This window comes from Indicator indicator, chromosome 7 (assembly GCF_027791375.1).
Source record: "Indicator indicator isolate 239-I01 chromosome 7, UM_Iind_1.1, whole genome shotgun sequence".
NCBI lineage: Eukaryota > Metazoa > Chordata > Aves > Piciformes > Indicatoridae > Indicator > Indicator indicator.
The window spans coordinates 22061259-22079657 of NC_072016.1; the positions used below are offsets into that span (position 1 = coordinate 22061259).

Sequence of the window (18399 nt, forward strand, 5' to 3'; positions counted from 1 at the left end):
ACTAAGCTTCTAAAAGAGACTCGAAATTGAACTGCTTCTCCTCTACAAAATTACAACATATTTGCACCATTGAATTTTCTCCTTTCAAAATGAAGGTTCTGATCTCTGTACCCATGTCATCTCCTAGGCCCACCCCCCCAAAAAAACCCCACAAAAACAACCCCCAAAAGAAAGCAATTGCTGTCTAATTTTAACTCTGTTTATTTTCATATAGTATTTTCTCCACTGCTATGGAGATCTCCCTCCTTCCCTACCTCCCAAACAGCTTCAGTATAAGCACAGCCTGAAAAGCAATCAGATCCATCTTTGCTTCATACAAAAAAACTGAACAACATGGATTCTGGAACTGAAATGCAGCTGGCAATTGAATCAAAATGAAAATAACTTCACACTGCTGCAGTGGTGAGAACTGTTAATTGAAGAAAAAAGTCATCCACATCTGATCCACAGACTTTTGGGGAGTGTATAGGATATGAAAGCACTTTTTAGCAAACCAGTTGCATTTGGGTTGCTGAGTAGCAAGCAATTGTAATGCCTCTTTCTCCCTTTCTCCAGCAAAGTGCTCCTGACAAAAACGTTTATAAAAAACCCAACCAAACAAAAACAAAAGCAACAACAAATCACCAAACCCAAAAAAAGACAAAATTCCCAAAAAACCACAAACCTCCTTGACTGAAAGCCTTTAGCAACAGTTAGAAGCTACATTCATATATAAAGTAACCAAATATTCAAGTCACTTCTATAAGGATGTCTTTTAGGGTTTGTTTTCTAATCCACTATTCAGGGGTACCAAAAGAAGTTAGAGTGTTACAGACATTACCACAACTGTTGCAGTGTTTTTTCTTTTAAAATACAACTCTAGTTAGGGTAAGTAAAACACAATTTGAAATGTTCACACCCTTGACAGAATCACTAAACCCCCCAAGTATTGATTTAAATTAGACTTTAGAGTGAAATTATTTGAAGTCGACACCATCTGTCCACCAGAGTCATTAAAATGACATTTATCAAAGAACAGCTTAACACTCAGCTGAAGCATTATGCTTCCCGAGATCCATCAACACACATTCATATTAAGCTTACAATCATAAATGTAAATTCATGCAAAATATTTCACCATATGAATTTTTTTCTCAAGGGTAACGACTGGCTCCATCTCAAACCTGTGGTGAGGAAGTTGTTCTACCAGTCTAACATCAGTCACAGGTGTTTATATAATCCAGATTATGTTCTAGAAAACAAAACCAAAAACCACATAAAACTGCAAAACCACAACTTCCTGTAACCATATGGATACCACGTAGGTAACTACAGAAGTTAGCCTACCTTCCCAGGGAGGCAGGAACAACAATGCTACCAGTTACATCCTGCATTCTAAATCATCTACAAGAAATAAACACCTGGATAGATAAAACCCTATGCTCCACAGTGCTGTTCCAAGGGTTTATATCTCAGCAAGAAAGAGAGATGCACAGGTGGAATATTGGTCAGAACTGAAAAGTCCAAATGATTGCAACAACATGGTGCATTCAAACAGACATAGTCATTGACTATTGTTTAAGTAAGACCACCAGAGTTTTCTGTTAAAATAACTCACAAAATACATAAAAGTATAATTTCAATAAAGGAAAGGTATCAGTCACTACTTGGGAAGAACTGGTTCATATGTTAGCCAAATTTAAAATACTACTGTTAAAGGTCCAACTGTTCTGACATTCAAGTAACAACTTTAAAAAAAACCTTCTACTTCAGGGGAATTACCCCGAGCATAAGTCAAGACCACCATGAGACTGACATTTACATTTAGATGATGCTGACACAAAAGCTAATGCCAATGGTGGATTCAACACTGAGGCACACCAACTTTGAAGCTCACCCAACAACTCAAAAATGTTATCATATACAACAACAAGAATGACAGATTACACATGAAACAGTCTCTTCTAAAAGAGTTTTCAGAGGTTTTACTTGTATTGCCGTTCTCTTCTACTACTATGTAAGTAGTAAGAATAGCAAGTTTTCAGCACACCTTGAGTACACTAAATTGTTTGGTCAAATCCTTGTTTAATCACCACAACACGTGCACACATACAGTCACTATCAAGTGACAGAACCAAGCATGGCATGAGCAATCCTACTTCTGTCCAGCAGGATGACACATGTTCATCTGATTCAGCACATCACAATTCACTTCTGTGGGTCCTCTTCCACTGCTCTAGACTTAGTCAACACTCACTTTGGAAAACAGCTCAGCTTTGCAACTGCCAGCCTTCACAGCCAGCACAGCCCAGCCTATAACTACACTGCAAGCTCCAACTGTTTTGAAGCACGTCACTGTGAGTCATGTCAAGATTTGCCTCTACACCACCTGTGTTTGGTATTGCTATGGTTAAAGCAGCATACACAGCCAGGAGAGCAACAGCCATTTATGGGTAATAAAGTCACCACCTGAAAAATAATCTTTCAGCTTTCACCTAACAGTTTGCAGCATTTGGGCTCTAACCCTTGGAAAGATGAAGATTAGTTCTATATGAAGAATCCAAACCAAAACAAACATGCATGAAAACTTTCTGAAAACATAGGTGTAAATGTGAGGAGTGGTTGCTTTTATACTGAAGGAAAAAAGTCAACTAATAAACTTTATTCATCCCCCACCCTTCAAAGGTCTGCTTATAAGGCAGCATCCTTCATGTAACATTTGCTGACAAAGCACTGCCCAAATAAAACGTTTATTTTGATGAGTTGTTCTTTAAGCTGTAAACATTTATATTTTCCACAACATACAAATCCTACACTGGCAGCAGAAGGCTGACTTCACAATTAAAGAGAAAAAAATAGACAGCTCATCAGAACTTTACTAATAGCATCTGGATTAATGAGAACATTATTATAATCCGTAAGTCCTCAGTGCCTAAGCTTTGGTGACTTTAAGTAAGAAATCCTCCTGCATAAATAAGAACTGGAAGCTATGCAAAAGATGTTGACATCTGAAAACCTTTTCCTCTCACCCCTATAACACTTGAGAGACTCTTGGAACATAATGCTCTTAAACCAGCAGTCAGAAACCATGAGAGGTAGAAGGGGGCATTAAAATGACTAGCTAAGGAGTGAATAAAATGCCCATTCTCTCCATTCCAGTTCACTGGTTCTATCTTAACCTTGTCTCATAAGGACAAAAAGTGTAATTAACCACCTGACCACATACAGATAGAGCTGATGAAGTAACAGATACAAACAACAATAATAAAACACTGAAGTTTAGGAAAGCTACGCATCATGGCAGCAACTCCCAGAAAATCTGATCTTTGCTCTTATTTCAGACAGACTTTTTCCAAGGTTCAAAAAAAAACCTCTCTCTTGTATGTTCTTACTGCAGGCAAAAAGTACCTGGCTCAGTGTGACCAAAGTCACACGTATAAACTTTAGCAGATCTTTAACCCTCTACAATAAATCAATTCTGTTTCCTACCCAATAAAAGCCATACCTACAATTAACTCAATCTCCCTGAAGACCATCTTCATAATTTCGAAATCCTCACATTTTAATGAGCTGCATAAGACTGCTGTCCATTAAAAAAACATCCTGATGGTCAGTTAATTTGGCAACACCCATAACTTCTGAGTTGAGGAGAGTTCCTTTTTCTCAACATGTTAATGCTATGCCATCAGAAAGTGCATCCCCTGAAAAACACTTACTCCCCCCTCAACAGAAGTCCAAACCTATTTCCTTGCAGAAGCACAGAATAGCTGAAATTTTTTTCCTCTCCTAATTTCTGTCCTCCAGCCAAGTATTCAGAACTATTTCTCTCTTCCCTCTTGCTTTAAAAACAGTAAATGCTTGAGCCACTGTCTTCGTTCTCTTCCCACAAAATAACTCAAGAAGCCTAAACAGCTTGTTTGCTTTCTCCTCTGAACAGAGAGAAGAGTCCTACTCCTCTCATTCCCAGTGCAAAATTGCTGGAGAAAGTGGGAACATTCAGAGGCAGCTCTGAAACCTGGATGTGGTCACCTATGTACATACACCTTACCAAGCTGAAGTAGGTTACTAGCAACAAACATACATTGCAATATCCTTGCTGTTTTCTTTACAGGCAAGCAGGAGTAAAGACACTTGAAAACACTAAAAAGGACTAAATTAAAATGTAACATTTCATTTTATTTACCTGCAGTCATCAAAAGTTGATCCAGGAGATGAAAGTGCCAGTTGTTTGCGCAGCTCATCCCTCTCTCGAGTTACCTGTCGGAGCTGATATAGTATCGTCTCCAGCTTCTCACTCATCTGTCTCGTATCTATTACAGGTGGTGGAGATGATGGTTTACCAGTTGTACCTGACCAAGACAAAAATATCTGGCAATCAGAAAACTCCTCAAAAGAACCACACAATTTCACTATTTTTTAAAAAATTCTGTGGTTTTTGGCTTTCATTTTTCATTACAGATTCTTGTTCAAAAATTAAGTCATGAAAGCTTTCATCAGTGAGCCGATACAAGAGTAACTCCAGTCAGATTCCATGCTAGCAGAAAGGCCCTATGTGCATTTCAAGTTAAGTCTGCATGCTTAAATTCCTTGCTCATTCATTAATTTACAAGTTGTCCAAAAGTCACAATTGCATAATGAGAGCAGTGGTAGGTACAAAGTAATTTGCAACAAAGAACCATGTTCTTGCTTTAAAAATAACAAAGTTAATTCCATGTATTCAGCCCAGCAACAGCAGAGAAACTGCTACAGCATAGGGGGCTCTATAGCTCTTCCTTAATCTAGCAACATACTATTCTGATATGAGCTACTGTGAACTTTTGGTTTTAACCAAATTCACATGTTTTGACATGTTGCAACTTGTGAGCCCAGTACATGAAGTTAAAGATCTGACTTCTCAATAAATCATTTGAAACAGGCTTCATCTATATCAACACTCATTAAAATGGGAAAATTACAGTCACTGTAATCAACTGGACCACACATCAAATTTCCTCCAAGGGGTAGTGACACATTAAAGAGCTTTGTGAGACCTTTTAATTTTCAGGTGTCTTAATATCAGAGCTGAAAGATGATGCTTACTGTCCTCTCAGACAGCTATACCAATACAAAGAGGTCTTCCACCTGAGAGATGAGTCTAGCATAGTGTTTGACAACATGCTGACAAAGAACTCAACTGTAATTTTAGTTCTACTTATTTTAATCTCAAACATGTGAGAGTAAACTTAAAGATATAGGTCACAGATGTGAAAGTTAAAGGACTAAATGTATACAGATGACCATTTTCTACCCAACAGAGAAATTCTAGAAAAAGTCTGTATAATTACACAATTGAAAAAAGTTGCTGACATACATATTAGCTTGTTAGGATGTGTCTTTATTATGCCTACTTTTAAAATGAAGAAACAAAAAATAGTAAAACAATGCTCTCTGATCATTTATTTTCAAATGATCAATTTAAAACTTTGTTATTTCATCTAATCAAATGCCAATAAGATGAAGGATTGGCTTTTTGGAAGGTAGTGCAAAATGAAAAAACTCCCTCCAACTTTTAAGTCGAGCTACCTGTGCTTTGAAGTTCCCACACCAAGAAAACCACTACCATACAAACAACATCTAGAGTAACAGGATCCCTGTTCCTGTTACTTTCAGCTGTTACTGCAATCCTGCAGTGAGAATTTCTGAGCAGATTGTTCTACTCCAACTACTGCATAATAATGTGTGTAAATGCTCTAAATAGCAAACTGAAGAAATAAAAAAAAAAAGGCAGGAACAGCCTGCATTCTAGAGAAAGACACAAACTCACATCACTCAAAAGAATTCTTAATGGAAGCAGCATTTGTGCTTTCCCCCTAGTACTTTCCTTCACTTCTTCATCCAGATGGAGCCCCTTCCTCTACAAGAGTTAATACTGTCTTTTTTTTTTTTAAATAAGAACTATTCTACATAATTAAGGCAAGATTATACAGAAACCAGTAATAATAGAAATTTGCTATCCTAGGTTCCAGATATAGGGAATAAATAGGGGAAAAAACATTTGCGCACACTGTCCCAAAAGCATTCAAAGAAGGATGAGTGCTTTAAATAAAGACAGGCTAATTAGTCTTAGTAAAGAAGTTCTCTCAAATAATGCAAAGTCGCTTGCCTTAGCACTAGAAAAGGCTGGTTTTCATTAACTTGTCAGATTTTACAAAAGTACATCAACATATAATTTAATTTCAAATGCAATGGCACTATTATCAATGCCCAGAGATGTATGTCTTAAGTGCTGAAGCCCACAGATCAGCAATGTTCAGGTATTCCCACCCCCCCCACTCCCCATCCTTAAAACTACTCCCAAAAGTTATCTTTGCTTGATTTAGTTAACAACCTTACATTTTTAACTGTTGTACAAAAGGTCTCATAACTGTTAAATCACATTTGTGGACATTCAAAATAAAAGAAAACCAAACCACAAAACCCCCACTTCAGTAAACTCCTCTTTAATCAGAAAAAATCAATAGTCTTCATATCCTTTAATGGGGCTTTTATAACCGAACGCTAAAAGCCTTTTATTGCATCTGACATCCTGATGCTGTGCTTCCAGCTTTGGTTTGTGGGTTGTGTTGGACTTTTTCGATCTGCCTGCATACTTTACACAACAGTACTTTCTTTCTGCACTTTAACCAGTCAAACTGGTCTTAAAATGTACAAGAAGCCTGAAGGCTAAATCTCTACTGGGCCACCTTGCAGTAACTCACCTGCTGTCTCAGATGACCTGAATTTACTGCCTGTCCTGCCAAGCACAACTCATTTATCTGCTTTGGCAAGCTGCATGACCCATTTCTCATGTGAGCCACACTTGGGCTTTGAGAACACAACCGTGTGGAAGTCACCTTCCTGGCCAGCCTCCAGGTAAGCGGTGCTCCACCAAATCACTGAAGCAGCTGACAGCAGGGATGTGTCATGGGGGCAAAATGCTTTTTGCACATAATTCAGTACATGCATTAAGTCCTGGATATGCAGAGATTTAATCTAAAGTAAGATTTTGCAGGAATTCCATCCTATGTTGTATAGAAGAAAAGCCTTAAAACTGAAGCTGGAGCAAATATATCTTCCATAATTATAGTCCAAATGCTGGACTTCACAGAAATCACAGAGATCCATTTTTGTAGTGCATATCAAGTACAATTCTGGATTACTCTAAGCATCAATGATTGAGGAGAAAACACAGTCACACAGAAACCACTAGGTCAGCTTCAGATTTGAGAATGGGGTAGCTCAATTCTTGCAGAAAAAAAATTAAGATAAATAGACTTATTAAACTGACCAAGACGTACCATAATGCCAACTCCATATAAAGCTGAAGTGGGAAAATGGGTACCCATGTAGAAACAGCTACTTTTAAGAAATGCTATTAACATATTTCAAATTATAATAAAAACTCATTACTCTGAAAAATACACCTGTATGAATTCTACAATGAGTTTTTAAACTCATCTTACAAATTTGTGCCTGTTCCTGCTTATGAACAAAAAGACGACTTCATTGTACAGCTAAGCCTTTTTCATTGTTTTCTTTCATAAAAACTAAAATCAGCACAAATGTTTAGGAAACTGTTTCTTTATGGCCTTGTATATCATGATAGTAAACACTAAAAGACTTGAAAGACGTACTGCAAAGCATGACCAACAGGATTTCTACAGGAGCTCAGGAAGTAAAAAACTATGCCTGCTATGCAAAAGTGTGTGCTAAAATATTTATTTTCTTTCAATAATTTATGAGGACTAGAACAGGACTGCTTATCAAAATTTATCATTTAGATAGATTTTTCAGATATATCTTTTGAAGTGGTCTTGAAATAGTAGAGGCCACAGAATAGAACTGCATGCAGGTGAAATAAAACACCTGTAAAAAACAAGCAGCAGTACACTAAGGAAAAGAAACTGAAAGGTAAAGTAACGAACTGTGGAAACAGTTTTATCTGAAAGACAGAAAACCCAATGGTTTATGAAAGCAGTGAGGATCATGTAACATGCAAGAACAAAGGAACGGGTAGCAATTCGGTATTTGTTTTAATGTGGAATATAACAACCTCAACAAACTCACCAGCACGTAAAACAAACTTTCAACTTCAGTAATTTTAAAAGACTTCAGAAATAATTGAACAGTGATTCTAGAGAGAATTTACAATCTAATATGCAACACCAGGAAGAATAGGAAGGAAAAACAGCAGATATGCCAGATATGCTGTACTTCACTAAAATTACATAGAGAGTACAATTCATTGCTGCAACTAAGGAAAATATAGATTAAGCTTCTGGGTTGGAATATTTGGGAGCTTCCTGGAGAGTAAGCTCAAACTCTACATTTGTCAGGCTTACAACTGTACACTGAATGCACTGACCTAGACAGAAGTGTCCAATCCAAACCCAAGGGAGAAAACAACTAGGGCCAACCCCTGCACACCAACCAAGGATATGATATTTCACCAGCACTTGTTCCTTCACACCATCTCCTGCGGAGAAGCTGTGAGCATCTTCTCACCATACTGTTTTATAGGACCAAAAGCCAACTGCTGACAAAATTGATTTCCTGAATGTACAGACTGATAAAGAGCCTTAGGGAATACTGAAAGGCACTATGTTACAGACATACTGTCTGGAGCGCAGGAAATAGGTATTCACACACACTCTATTCCAATCAAATCATTACAGACCAACTAAATCTTCAGAAATCTCTTCAACATGCTGCTGAATGTTAAGAAGACATATAGCAAACAAAGTACTATGAGGTATACAGCTATTTATTAGTGGTTCTTAACCCCTGTCTATGCCGAATCAAGAGAACTCGAAGAGACCAAGTAGTAACTTAAACTGTTTTGTTACATTGAATGTTAAAAAAGAAATAACAACTGAAGAACCCATCAAACAAAAAACCCAACCAAAACAAAAGCCAAAAACTCCCAATGCCTCTCTGGAGGTGTCCCCCCCCTGCTTTTTCTTTCTTTAAAGCAGGGCATCACATTCACTGAGTAATTCTTTGATACCTCTGATGTGACAGAAGTTGAGTGAACACCACATGACTACACTGCAACCAAGAGGTGCCTTGAAATGGACACCACAGAAGTCAGTGAAAATCATTTAAAGCTATTCAGAGTGATTACTTAAGAGTTATTAACAAATACACTGAAAATTAAGTCAAGATATTAAGGATCTAAGGACATCTATGAGATTCATGAGCAGAGTAAAACAGAAGCAGAGTGGACTTACTTTTAAGTTAGTGGAAGAAGGTGTTTGTTTCCCAAATTAAAAGTCTCATTTCCAGTAAACCAAACAGGTACTATTCAGATCAAAGGACAAGAAAATTACATAGGAAATAAATCTATAAAAAGAGGTTGAATTAATCACTGAGGTCAAATTTTACAGGAAAATGACTGTAAATAAAGACACTGATTGGCGAGGAGGTGGAATGTCAAAGGGAATCACTGCAATACAAGAAAGCATTCTGATGTGGTACTGCTATTGTTTCCAGTACCTTCTACCATTCATTTGTGGCTCTTCAGGAAGTGTAATATATTTACTTGTTCCTTTGTTAACTGTTCATATATTTACAAATATAAATTGGGTTAATAAAAGAAAAGGCAAGAAATACAAGAGATTCCTATAAACTGTCAGGGAGAAATAAACACTCTGTCAGACAAGGAATGAATGTTTATCTTTGACTGAAAGAGTATCACAAACCACACCTGCAGCTGAACACTTCTTATGAATAGTGAAAACAACTATTTCGTTATAGGCAGGTGCAGAAAGTGTGAAGCAATAAACTGAAATTACACCAACATAAAAGGACAGTTGTCAAATTGGCCAAAATAAAAATGGGAAATGAAAGGATACATGTTGGTAAGGAATTACCATCTGATGGGAGGGCAGTAATGTTTGCTTTGGAGATTGAGTAACTTGAATTGCAATCAGTGAAAAACTATTTGTAAATAGCTTGTCAGGCCGATAAGCTAACAAAGCATTAAGCAAGGAAATACTGTCAGCTCAAATCCAAGTTGGATGGGCTTGGTGGGGATAGAAATATGATGTTGGTGTTTGTTACAGACTTGTATATAAATTCCCATAGAAGGCAGTACAGTGATATGAACAATGGAGAGGAAAAGAAAACACTTATGACTAAAAAAAGTAATACCATTTGCAAATAACTGAACAGATGGAAAAAATAATAGTCTGATAAAAAGTTAAAAGATGAATCTGACAATTTGCCATGTGGAATGGCGAGGATACAAGATAGACGTAAACAAAACAATGCAAAGAGGTTATGGAATGAAGAAAATTATATGTGGAACAACAGAAAGCATATTCCATTCCAAAAATCCTCTCATTAGGATCTCAGCGTATTTTCAAATAATAGAAGAGGATACAATGCCTTTCTGTTAAAAACTCACCATGAATGAGTCATAGCCTGATTCCTGCATGCCAGCTGCTGATCTTTATTAAGCAACATTAAAAAAAATTTAAAAATAAACAAACCAACCACCAAACAAAAAACACACTAATAAACAAACAAAAACTCATCAACCAAAAAATAAAAAAATCCCCCAAAACCTGTGCATTGAGGAGGGGAAGAAAAAGCAGGTTTTTGAAGTACTAAAGGAAATTGTGAAGTTTCACTATCACTATGGTTCTACGAGAAGTAAAAAATAGCTTGATTCCAGAAATTACAATCCTGTCAGGGCATCATATTGTCAGCAGTGTGTACTGGAGGCTGTGCAAGCAGTATCTGGTATCAAGAGTCTTGAAACCTACCCCTTAAAGTCAATTCAGAAAGGCTTCTTTAGGCAACATGGGTCAGAAAACTAAATTACCTGGCTAGTGAAAAAACAAGCATGGAAAGTAAAAAACAAAAAGCTGGAAATCATGAGTAAATAATCGAGATATACACATAAACTAACAAGGACCCTGTGTTACTAGTTCCCTGGGCAGGGAGGGAGAGAATTTTTACAGTATCAGGCTTAAGTATTGTGTAAGTAGGGTGGTATCTGTGGGATGCGATACCACCCTCGGATAATCTTTTAGAACACAAGCCTTCCGTCTGTCCTTAAATCTTCAGAAAATTATCAGTTGGGATACAGAAAGATCATCTGCTCCAACCTTCCTGTTCAAGCAGGACCACCTAGAGACAGTTGTCCAGAGCTAGTTAAATACAGCATTTAACTTCAAAATTATAAACGTCAAATGACTGATTGCACTATAAAAACTGGCACCTTTTTCTTTTTCTTCACCCCACCCCCCTCCCCTGCCCCCAAGGAATCTTTATTCCGTGTTCCTTTGCTCTCCTTTATCATGAGCATTTAAGCAGCAGACCGGCCAGTGACTGTCACATACAACTGTGTTATTGGTGACACTGTTGTTCCGTGCCTCGCAAGCCAGGCACTGAATCTCCATAAATAATTATTCTGATGTCAGAGATGCAGGATTGTAGTTCCATTCAGAGAGTCTGCTGGGCACAGGGAGTGGGCAGATAAAGGATGCGTCTACATACACATAAAAACCTTTGTCATTAGCCATGAGCAAAGAAAAAGGATACACAGAGAAAGCATGACAACCTAAGGAGGATTTGTTCCTTTGTGGGGAAGAAGGTACAGCTGAAGCACAATGGTGGGATGGAGAGATTACAGCAGTTCATATTGTGTCCTTTCTGGAAATCAGCACTGAGTATCTGCCCTCAGTACCATTAAAACCATCTATTTTACATGCACAGCATGAACTTTACAAACACATGGGAAAGAAAAGTAAGGAAGCAGAAGGGGAAAGAGAAAATATTGTCATCTAAACCTATTTTGAATGTTGAGGAAAACAAACAAGACAAACGTGGAAAGTGCAATGACCTGCTGTTCTGCATGTTTACTTACATATAGATATAAAAATAAAGGCACACGGACCTATTGTGAAGGTAGATAAACATACGAAGAAGAGTTTCTTCCCCAAAGTTCCTCTCCTGATGCTACACAGGTGGGAAAACTGACTTATACTCAACTGCTTATTCTACCACAGGCATATGAGGCTGGAAGTTCATTGTTGTTGCATCCCTCATGCCCTGCAAGCCCATAGAGGCAGGGAACGAAAAAAGAAAAAAAAAAAAATAGAGCTTGTATGACAACACAGTAATCAGGATAGACTAGCCCTAAACTCTTCTTAGTCACATTGCCTTCCCCTTATACTAGGACGATGACATTGCTGAAGACTGACAGAACCCAGCCTGTTCACAGTTGTTTCCTGTACAGAATCTGCTTCATAACTGTTCATCCATGCTGCTGCTCTCCATGCAGCATAGTACACCACACATTTACTCAGTGATAAAATTATGTTCCCTCATCTTTCCCTCTTCCTTTCCAAATCCTAACATCATGCTTTATTCATTTGAGACTGAACCCATGAGTTCCTAGAACTACTTTTTAAGAACAATCATCTTAGCACTATTTAAAAATAGTTCTTAGAGCAGAGTCTTTTCTGAAAAACAAGTGCATTGCTATATACATCAGCTTCATAAATTAACTCCGAAACCCAGGACACCTGTAAAACATATAGAACCACACCAGTATCAGAACCCTGGCTTACTTGGCAGTATTTCAGGAAAAGATAATTAAAATGTGACTGCTGGTAGCAAAACCCACCTCTAACAATAGCTAGGGTGACTAAGATGGGCGGAAAGAGGAAGTACATGGGTATATCCTTCTCTAGTTACTTTGATGAACTGTGGAGTTCAAATACTACAAATGAAAGACTGTATTATCTCTCCTAGTTAGAAGATACACTGTTTCCTTATCTGGGCTTAATTTGTGGCCCAAATGCCTTTCTCATTTCTTCTGAAGGGTCAAGTGTATAAATGTGTCTTCAGCTGTTTGTCAAACAGAAGCAAGGTAGACCAGAAATAAAAATTCATTAAATATTAATAAAAAAACTATGCTTTGCACTCAGAAATAATAAAAGACCTTTTCTCAGCTTCGTGAAGAAGGTCCATGTGAGGGGGCAAATTAAAACATTCCTTCATATGTGTGTGTACATACAGCTATCAGTGTTGAACAGAATATATTCCAAAGATTACATTGTCTCTAAACAATGAGCTATTTACTTTTTGTCACTGATGCATTAATTTCGCAGACTAAACTTAAGCTTTCCACTGCACAGAATTACCCATGTGAAAATGTATTCCAGTGAGATGGGGATAAATTGGGGGGAAGTGGTATGTGAAATTCCTGAAACACTCTAACAAGGCAGTATTTGTTGAGATTCCATTCAAAGAAGTTATAGGGAACTAGCAGGCAGCTTCAGTTACAATGGTCTGTCATCCAACAAATCAGTCACTATTAAAATAATCTGACTGCAGCTTTGTAGTGACTTGAAAACTATTAGGATACACTGGTTATTAAGCAAGTAAATTTTGCTACTGGTATTAGATCACATTAAAAATATTACCTCTTCAAGTACAAGATGCAAAGGAGGAAAAAATGGTTGGGGGAAAAAAACATGTTACCTGTTAATAACAAGTCTATAACCAGACTACAAAACAAGCAAGGCCAGCTTCGAACAAAGAATTTCCCTGGCAGTTAATGGATTAAATATCTAACTCACTTTAATCACTTGGATCAAAAGTTCTGTTTAATAGTGGGTCATTTAATTGATCACTGCACATACCAAAGGCACAAAACACTTTCAAGGACAGGCCCTTCAGGTAAAATCAGGACTTAGTATGTGCTTCCATATTGTAACGCATGAACAAAATATAGTTAAAAAGTGTTCAGTTCTGACTCATATATGGAAATAACGGATGTCTCAGAATTTACATGCCAAGTTCTAAGTGTTTAGAAACAAGAATCCCACACTTGTATGAGATACTATACCATGGAAATCAATAAATTGAAAACAGAGGCCAGCATGCAAGACATGTCTTCACAAAATAGGCTACAGATCTGAAAACAGATCTGTAGCTTGCAAGTGGTCACTATTAAAGCAAAAATTGTCTTCATGATGGCAAACACTGGCTGTTTACCTGACCACCTTTATTTCCAAAATTGTAAAAGTACAGTGCACCAGGCAGTGCATTAACAGAATTACAAAAATTGGAAAGATGACAAAAAACACCCAAAACTAAACAAAAAAAAAAATTACGTTTACGTGTACTTTTCCATTTTAAAATCAGGAATATGGAACTAGAAACGACCACCTGCATCTTCTCTTATCTCAAGCATCACTTCATCCTATTATTTCACAAACTTACTGAACTTCCTTCTTTGGAAGTCTCTTTTTTCACTCTGCTTGTCCTAAAACTGTAGGAACTTTTTTCTTCCTGTTTCCAGCCCAAATTTATTCATAGCAAATTAAATAATACCCTTCCTTCAGGTAATAGCATTCAAGTTTGATCTTGATAAAAATCCAACTAACATGTCACAGTTACCCATATTTTCAGCAAACAGTTCTTGTTCCTGCATGCTGGAGTTAAAAGTTCAAGTCAGTGACTGCAACAGACATCTACCCACATCCTTAGACAGACAACTGAATTGCCTGGTGCTGTCAGGGAAATCTACAGATGCCCAACACAACACTGGAACTTTAAATATGTGAGAACTTACATCCCCTATGCAAGCAAATGACGATTACATGGATTATACAAATAAATCCTATTATTATGAAAGCAAAGATGAGGAAAACTGACAGTTAATACAGCTATTCCAAGATCATCCTGTTGTTGGAGGTATCCTGTCCACATTTCTTTTAATAACTTGTCTTTCCTAAAGACTTCAAAACCAAGAGAAAGTGAAGCAATTCATTACAGGCAGGGTAATAAAAAAGGTTAAACCTTGCAGCCACTTCTGAAAGTTTAAAAGGCTCTGTATGCTTGGCTAATAATATTTTAAATTTCTGTGCTTTTACTCAACTACAATTTTCTTATCTACATAAATATATACATATACACATGTGCATACATTTATTTGCACGGACTTGTATAAGCCTAACATTGCCATTTTTACATCATTTTACTAAGTACCTCTAAGCGTAGTTGTGTGCATCATTTAATATATCCTAATGTAAGACATTTTATTGGCAACAGCTGCATATAGCCATGACAAGGCTAAACTTGCACTTTTACAGAATGGGTATACTTTTTTCTGGTGAAGATGCATGGTCACTTTGACTTTATGACCAGAATTCCTCTACCCCAGCAAAAGGCAACCTTAATTTTTTTTTCTCCCAGCTCCCAAAATACATGCTTATGAAGTTGATAGATTAATACTTCACTTACCAATGCTACTCAGAGAACTGCTGCTTTCAGAATCAGAAGGCATTATTGACAGCACACTGTAAGTAGACCCTAAAATTAGAAAAAAAAAGACAGTGTTAGTTTTTGTTGTTTTCCTTTTCCCCAAACCAAGTTCATCATTCACTTTCTTGATACTGCATATGTCAAAATCACTAAAGAGAACACAGTTAACTAATGCATAAAGTCTAACAGGAAAAGTATAATTGGAAAATTAACATTGCACTGTGTATTGAGTAGGAAATCATTTTGGATGAAAGGGTAAAAATTAGTTCAGCAAAATACCGAACTCGTAGAATGGTTATTTCAGATACATTGAAAATAAACACGATGATTCTACACTACAAAGAATGTAAGTGATATCTGTGACAAATCAGAATCTAATTTGGTTTCTTATCTTCTTACATGAACCAACTTCTGTTTCGTTGTGTAACTGATTTTAATTCTTATTCTCAAACTTCCTTTAGACATAGAAATGTCATATAATTTGTAAACAACATTTGCTTTCATCCATTTGCCACTTTCCAGTATCTGTCCTTAAAATCAAGGACCTAGAAAGCTATCTGCTGTTACTGACTAAACTAAGTTTTTCACTTGTTAACAGATCAATAGCCAGAAGCCCCTTTTATTTTAGTTAGTTCACAAGTATGCCAGATTTTACTTATTAGAAGAACTAGAGAAACAGGTCATACTTCAAAACCTTTAAAACTGAACAGCTCCACCATCCCTCATGAACAGGATAAACATGTCGCAGAAAAGACAGGCAGTGCTTCTGTGCAAAAGTGATTTGAAACCTAGTCCATTTTCAGCACTGGCCAGCATGCAAGACCCATCTTCACAAAAGCTCAAAGACAGTTTCAACACCTTTAGGAGCTGCCTTTCCTACAATCCTCCTTATGTCTTATACTTGTTTATTCCAGTCTCCCAGAAATTAAGAAATAAAAGCTGAGAAACAGCATGAGATTAAATATATGAATCTACCACTGGAACAGATTAAAGAAAGGACAGGCTTTGTTGTAAAAGAAGAAAGAAATCCAAGTCTTCACTCATGTCTTCTGCTTCTTAATAGGAAAAGACATGACATCTCTAACTACTACAGTCCTAAATAATGGAAATAACAGAAGTGTGAATTAAAAAGTGAAGTAAAAAAAACCAAACACACTTATCCAGATTTTCAGCTACTAACACGGCCCCCAACTTAGATACTGTCTGTTTATTATCTTGACAAAGGAAAAGGCTTCTAAATTTGATGAGGAGTTGTGTAGGCAAAGGCAAACCTAAACAAGTATTTGAGTGTAAGGAAAACTCCCTCCAAGCAAATCCTGCAGTTCTATTATCAAACACTGCAGAAAAGAAGACCCAGAAAAAAAGACTGAACCTTGAAATAAAGTGTTCAGCTTGACAAACCCCTGTGAAGATGATTCCAAATACTTTGGTTACAAATCATTCTAGCTGATTGTATGGGATGTAATTTTGATTTTTATTCCGATTTTTAAATAAAACATATAACAAGCCTGTCACTGGTACACTGGCTTCAGACGAAAAACAAACCTGTTGGGCACTTCTGCTTCCATTGCAGACATTTTCACATAACAATTTAGACAGTGTTTGTATTTCATGAAAGCTTATTACAAGCAAAATACTTTCTGCATTAAATAAAATCAGCCTCTTTGCGTATTTTAAACTCATATGACTTGCAGTATTTCTTATAGTCTGGACTAGAAGGATTAGATTCATAAGTAAAGCTCAAAAAAACCAGATACATAAAATAATGTAGGACATCTTTATGACACAGACCATGTACCAAGATGTTATCAAAACTGCTTGGGACTTCAGCACAGTAATATCTTGTAACAAGAAATGACACTTCATTATACTTAGCAATTTAAGGCAAAATTGCCCAATTCCCCTAAAAGGAACAGGAGTCCCATACATAGACTTTTACTGATTGTTAGCTGCTTTCACTTCTTATTTAAGAATGGTGGAAAAAAAATACTCAAAATCTCATCATCTTAGCTGATCCTGCTTTTATTTATGCTCAAGAAGAACTAATCCTCTCTTCTCTATTTCTTCCTGCATTAAAAGCCAGAGCCAGGACTTTGAACCAAGTTAAATTCTGCTCTCTGGCTGGATAGAACTAAGTTTTGTGGAGATGACTTAATCAGTGGAGACACATGACTCTCCCCAGTGATGTTCTTAAAACATCAGCTTAGATTTCCAAACGCAAGATCTGGTATGCATGGCATGCTATCACAAGAAAATGTACAATGATCAAGAGGGGAAGAATCATATGACCCATTTATAATTCCTCACTTCTAACAAAAAAAAAAACACTAAACTAAACCAAAAACAACCAACAACAAAAAACCCCACAACCCCACACAAAAACCCCACCAAAAATCCAAATACAAACAAACAAAAAAATCTAGTAGCATTTGTCTAGCTTCCAAAGTTCCTTGTGGGTATGTTTGGCTTTGATTTGTTTATTAGACTTCACAGAATATGAATCCATTATCTGTAATGTACGTTACATCTGCCATCAGAAGCAGTATCAGTAAGTGACAGAAACAATAACTGGAGGGCTACATAATTTTTTAAATATTAAAATTCACCTTTAGGTATTGAACACATGCATATATTCAGTTCATGCTAAAGGAGCATCATACCTGACATATTCTACTTGATCAAACAATCAGTACCTCAGCAATACCGGAAAACACTCCAAGACAGTATTTTCCCACTCTGTAGGATGCCTCCTCACAAAGGACAATCATCCCAGCAGAAATTCACATACAGGCAAAAAGGGCAAGGAAAAAGGCACAAGCTAATTTCTGTGAGTGAAGGTACTAGAACACCCTGCTTATTCATGAGCTACACAACCATGGTGTTTTAGCAAGTTGTCGCAGAACTATCCTCTCTTCATTACAGACTTCCTACAGGGACAACAGAAAAAGTAAATTGTAGTTTGCCCCGCACACACTGCACACACAGAAACAGTCATGTATTTTCCTTAAGACAGACAATGATGGTGAAATGAAAAGGCCAATAAAAAAAGTCACAAATCCAAAGACGACACTTATTGTCCAAGCAAGCAACTTCCTCATCAGCAATGACAAATCTAGA

At 36.9% G+C, this 18399-nt stretch overlaps 1 protein-coding gene across 1 annotated transcript in view; it reads right to left on the reverse strand.

The window, feature by feature from the left end:
• DLG5 (discs large MAGUK scaffold protein 5) overlaps positions 1 to 18399 on the reverse strand; it is a 96542-nt gene that overhangs the window by 43814 nt on the left and 34329 nt on the right. The window contains exons 2-3 of the mRNA XM_054382401.1: positions 15262 to 15330; positions 4163 to 4328 (exon numbers count right to left, since the gene is read on the reverse strand). Of these exons, the coding sequence (XP_054238376.1) occupies positions 4163 to 4328; positions 15262 to 15330 (235 nt within the window). The remainder of the gene's footprint in view (positions 1 to 4162; positions 4329 to 15261; positions 15331 to 18399) is intronic.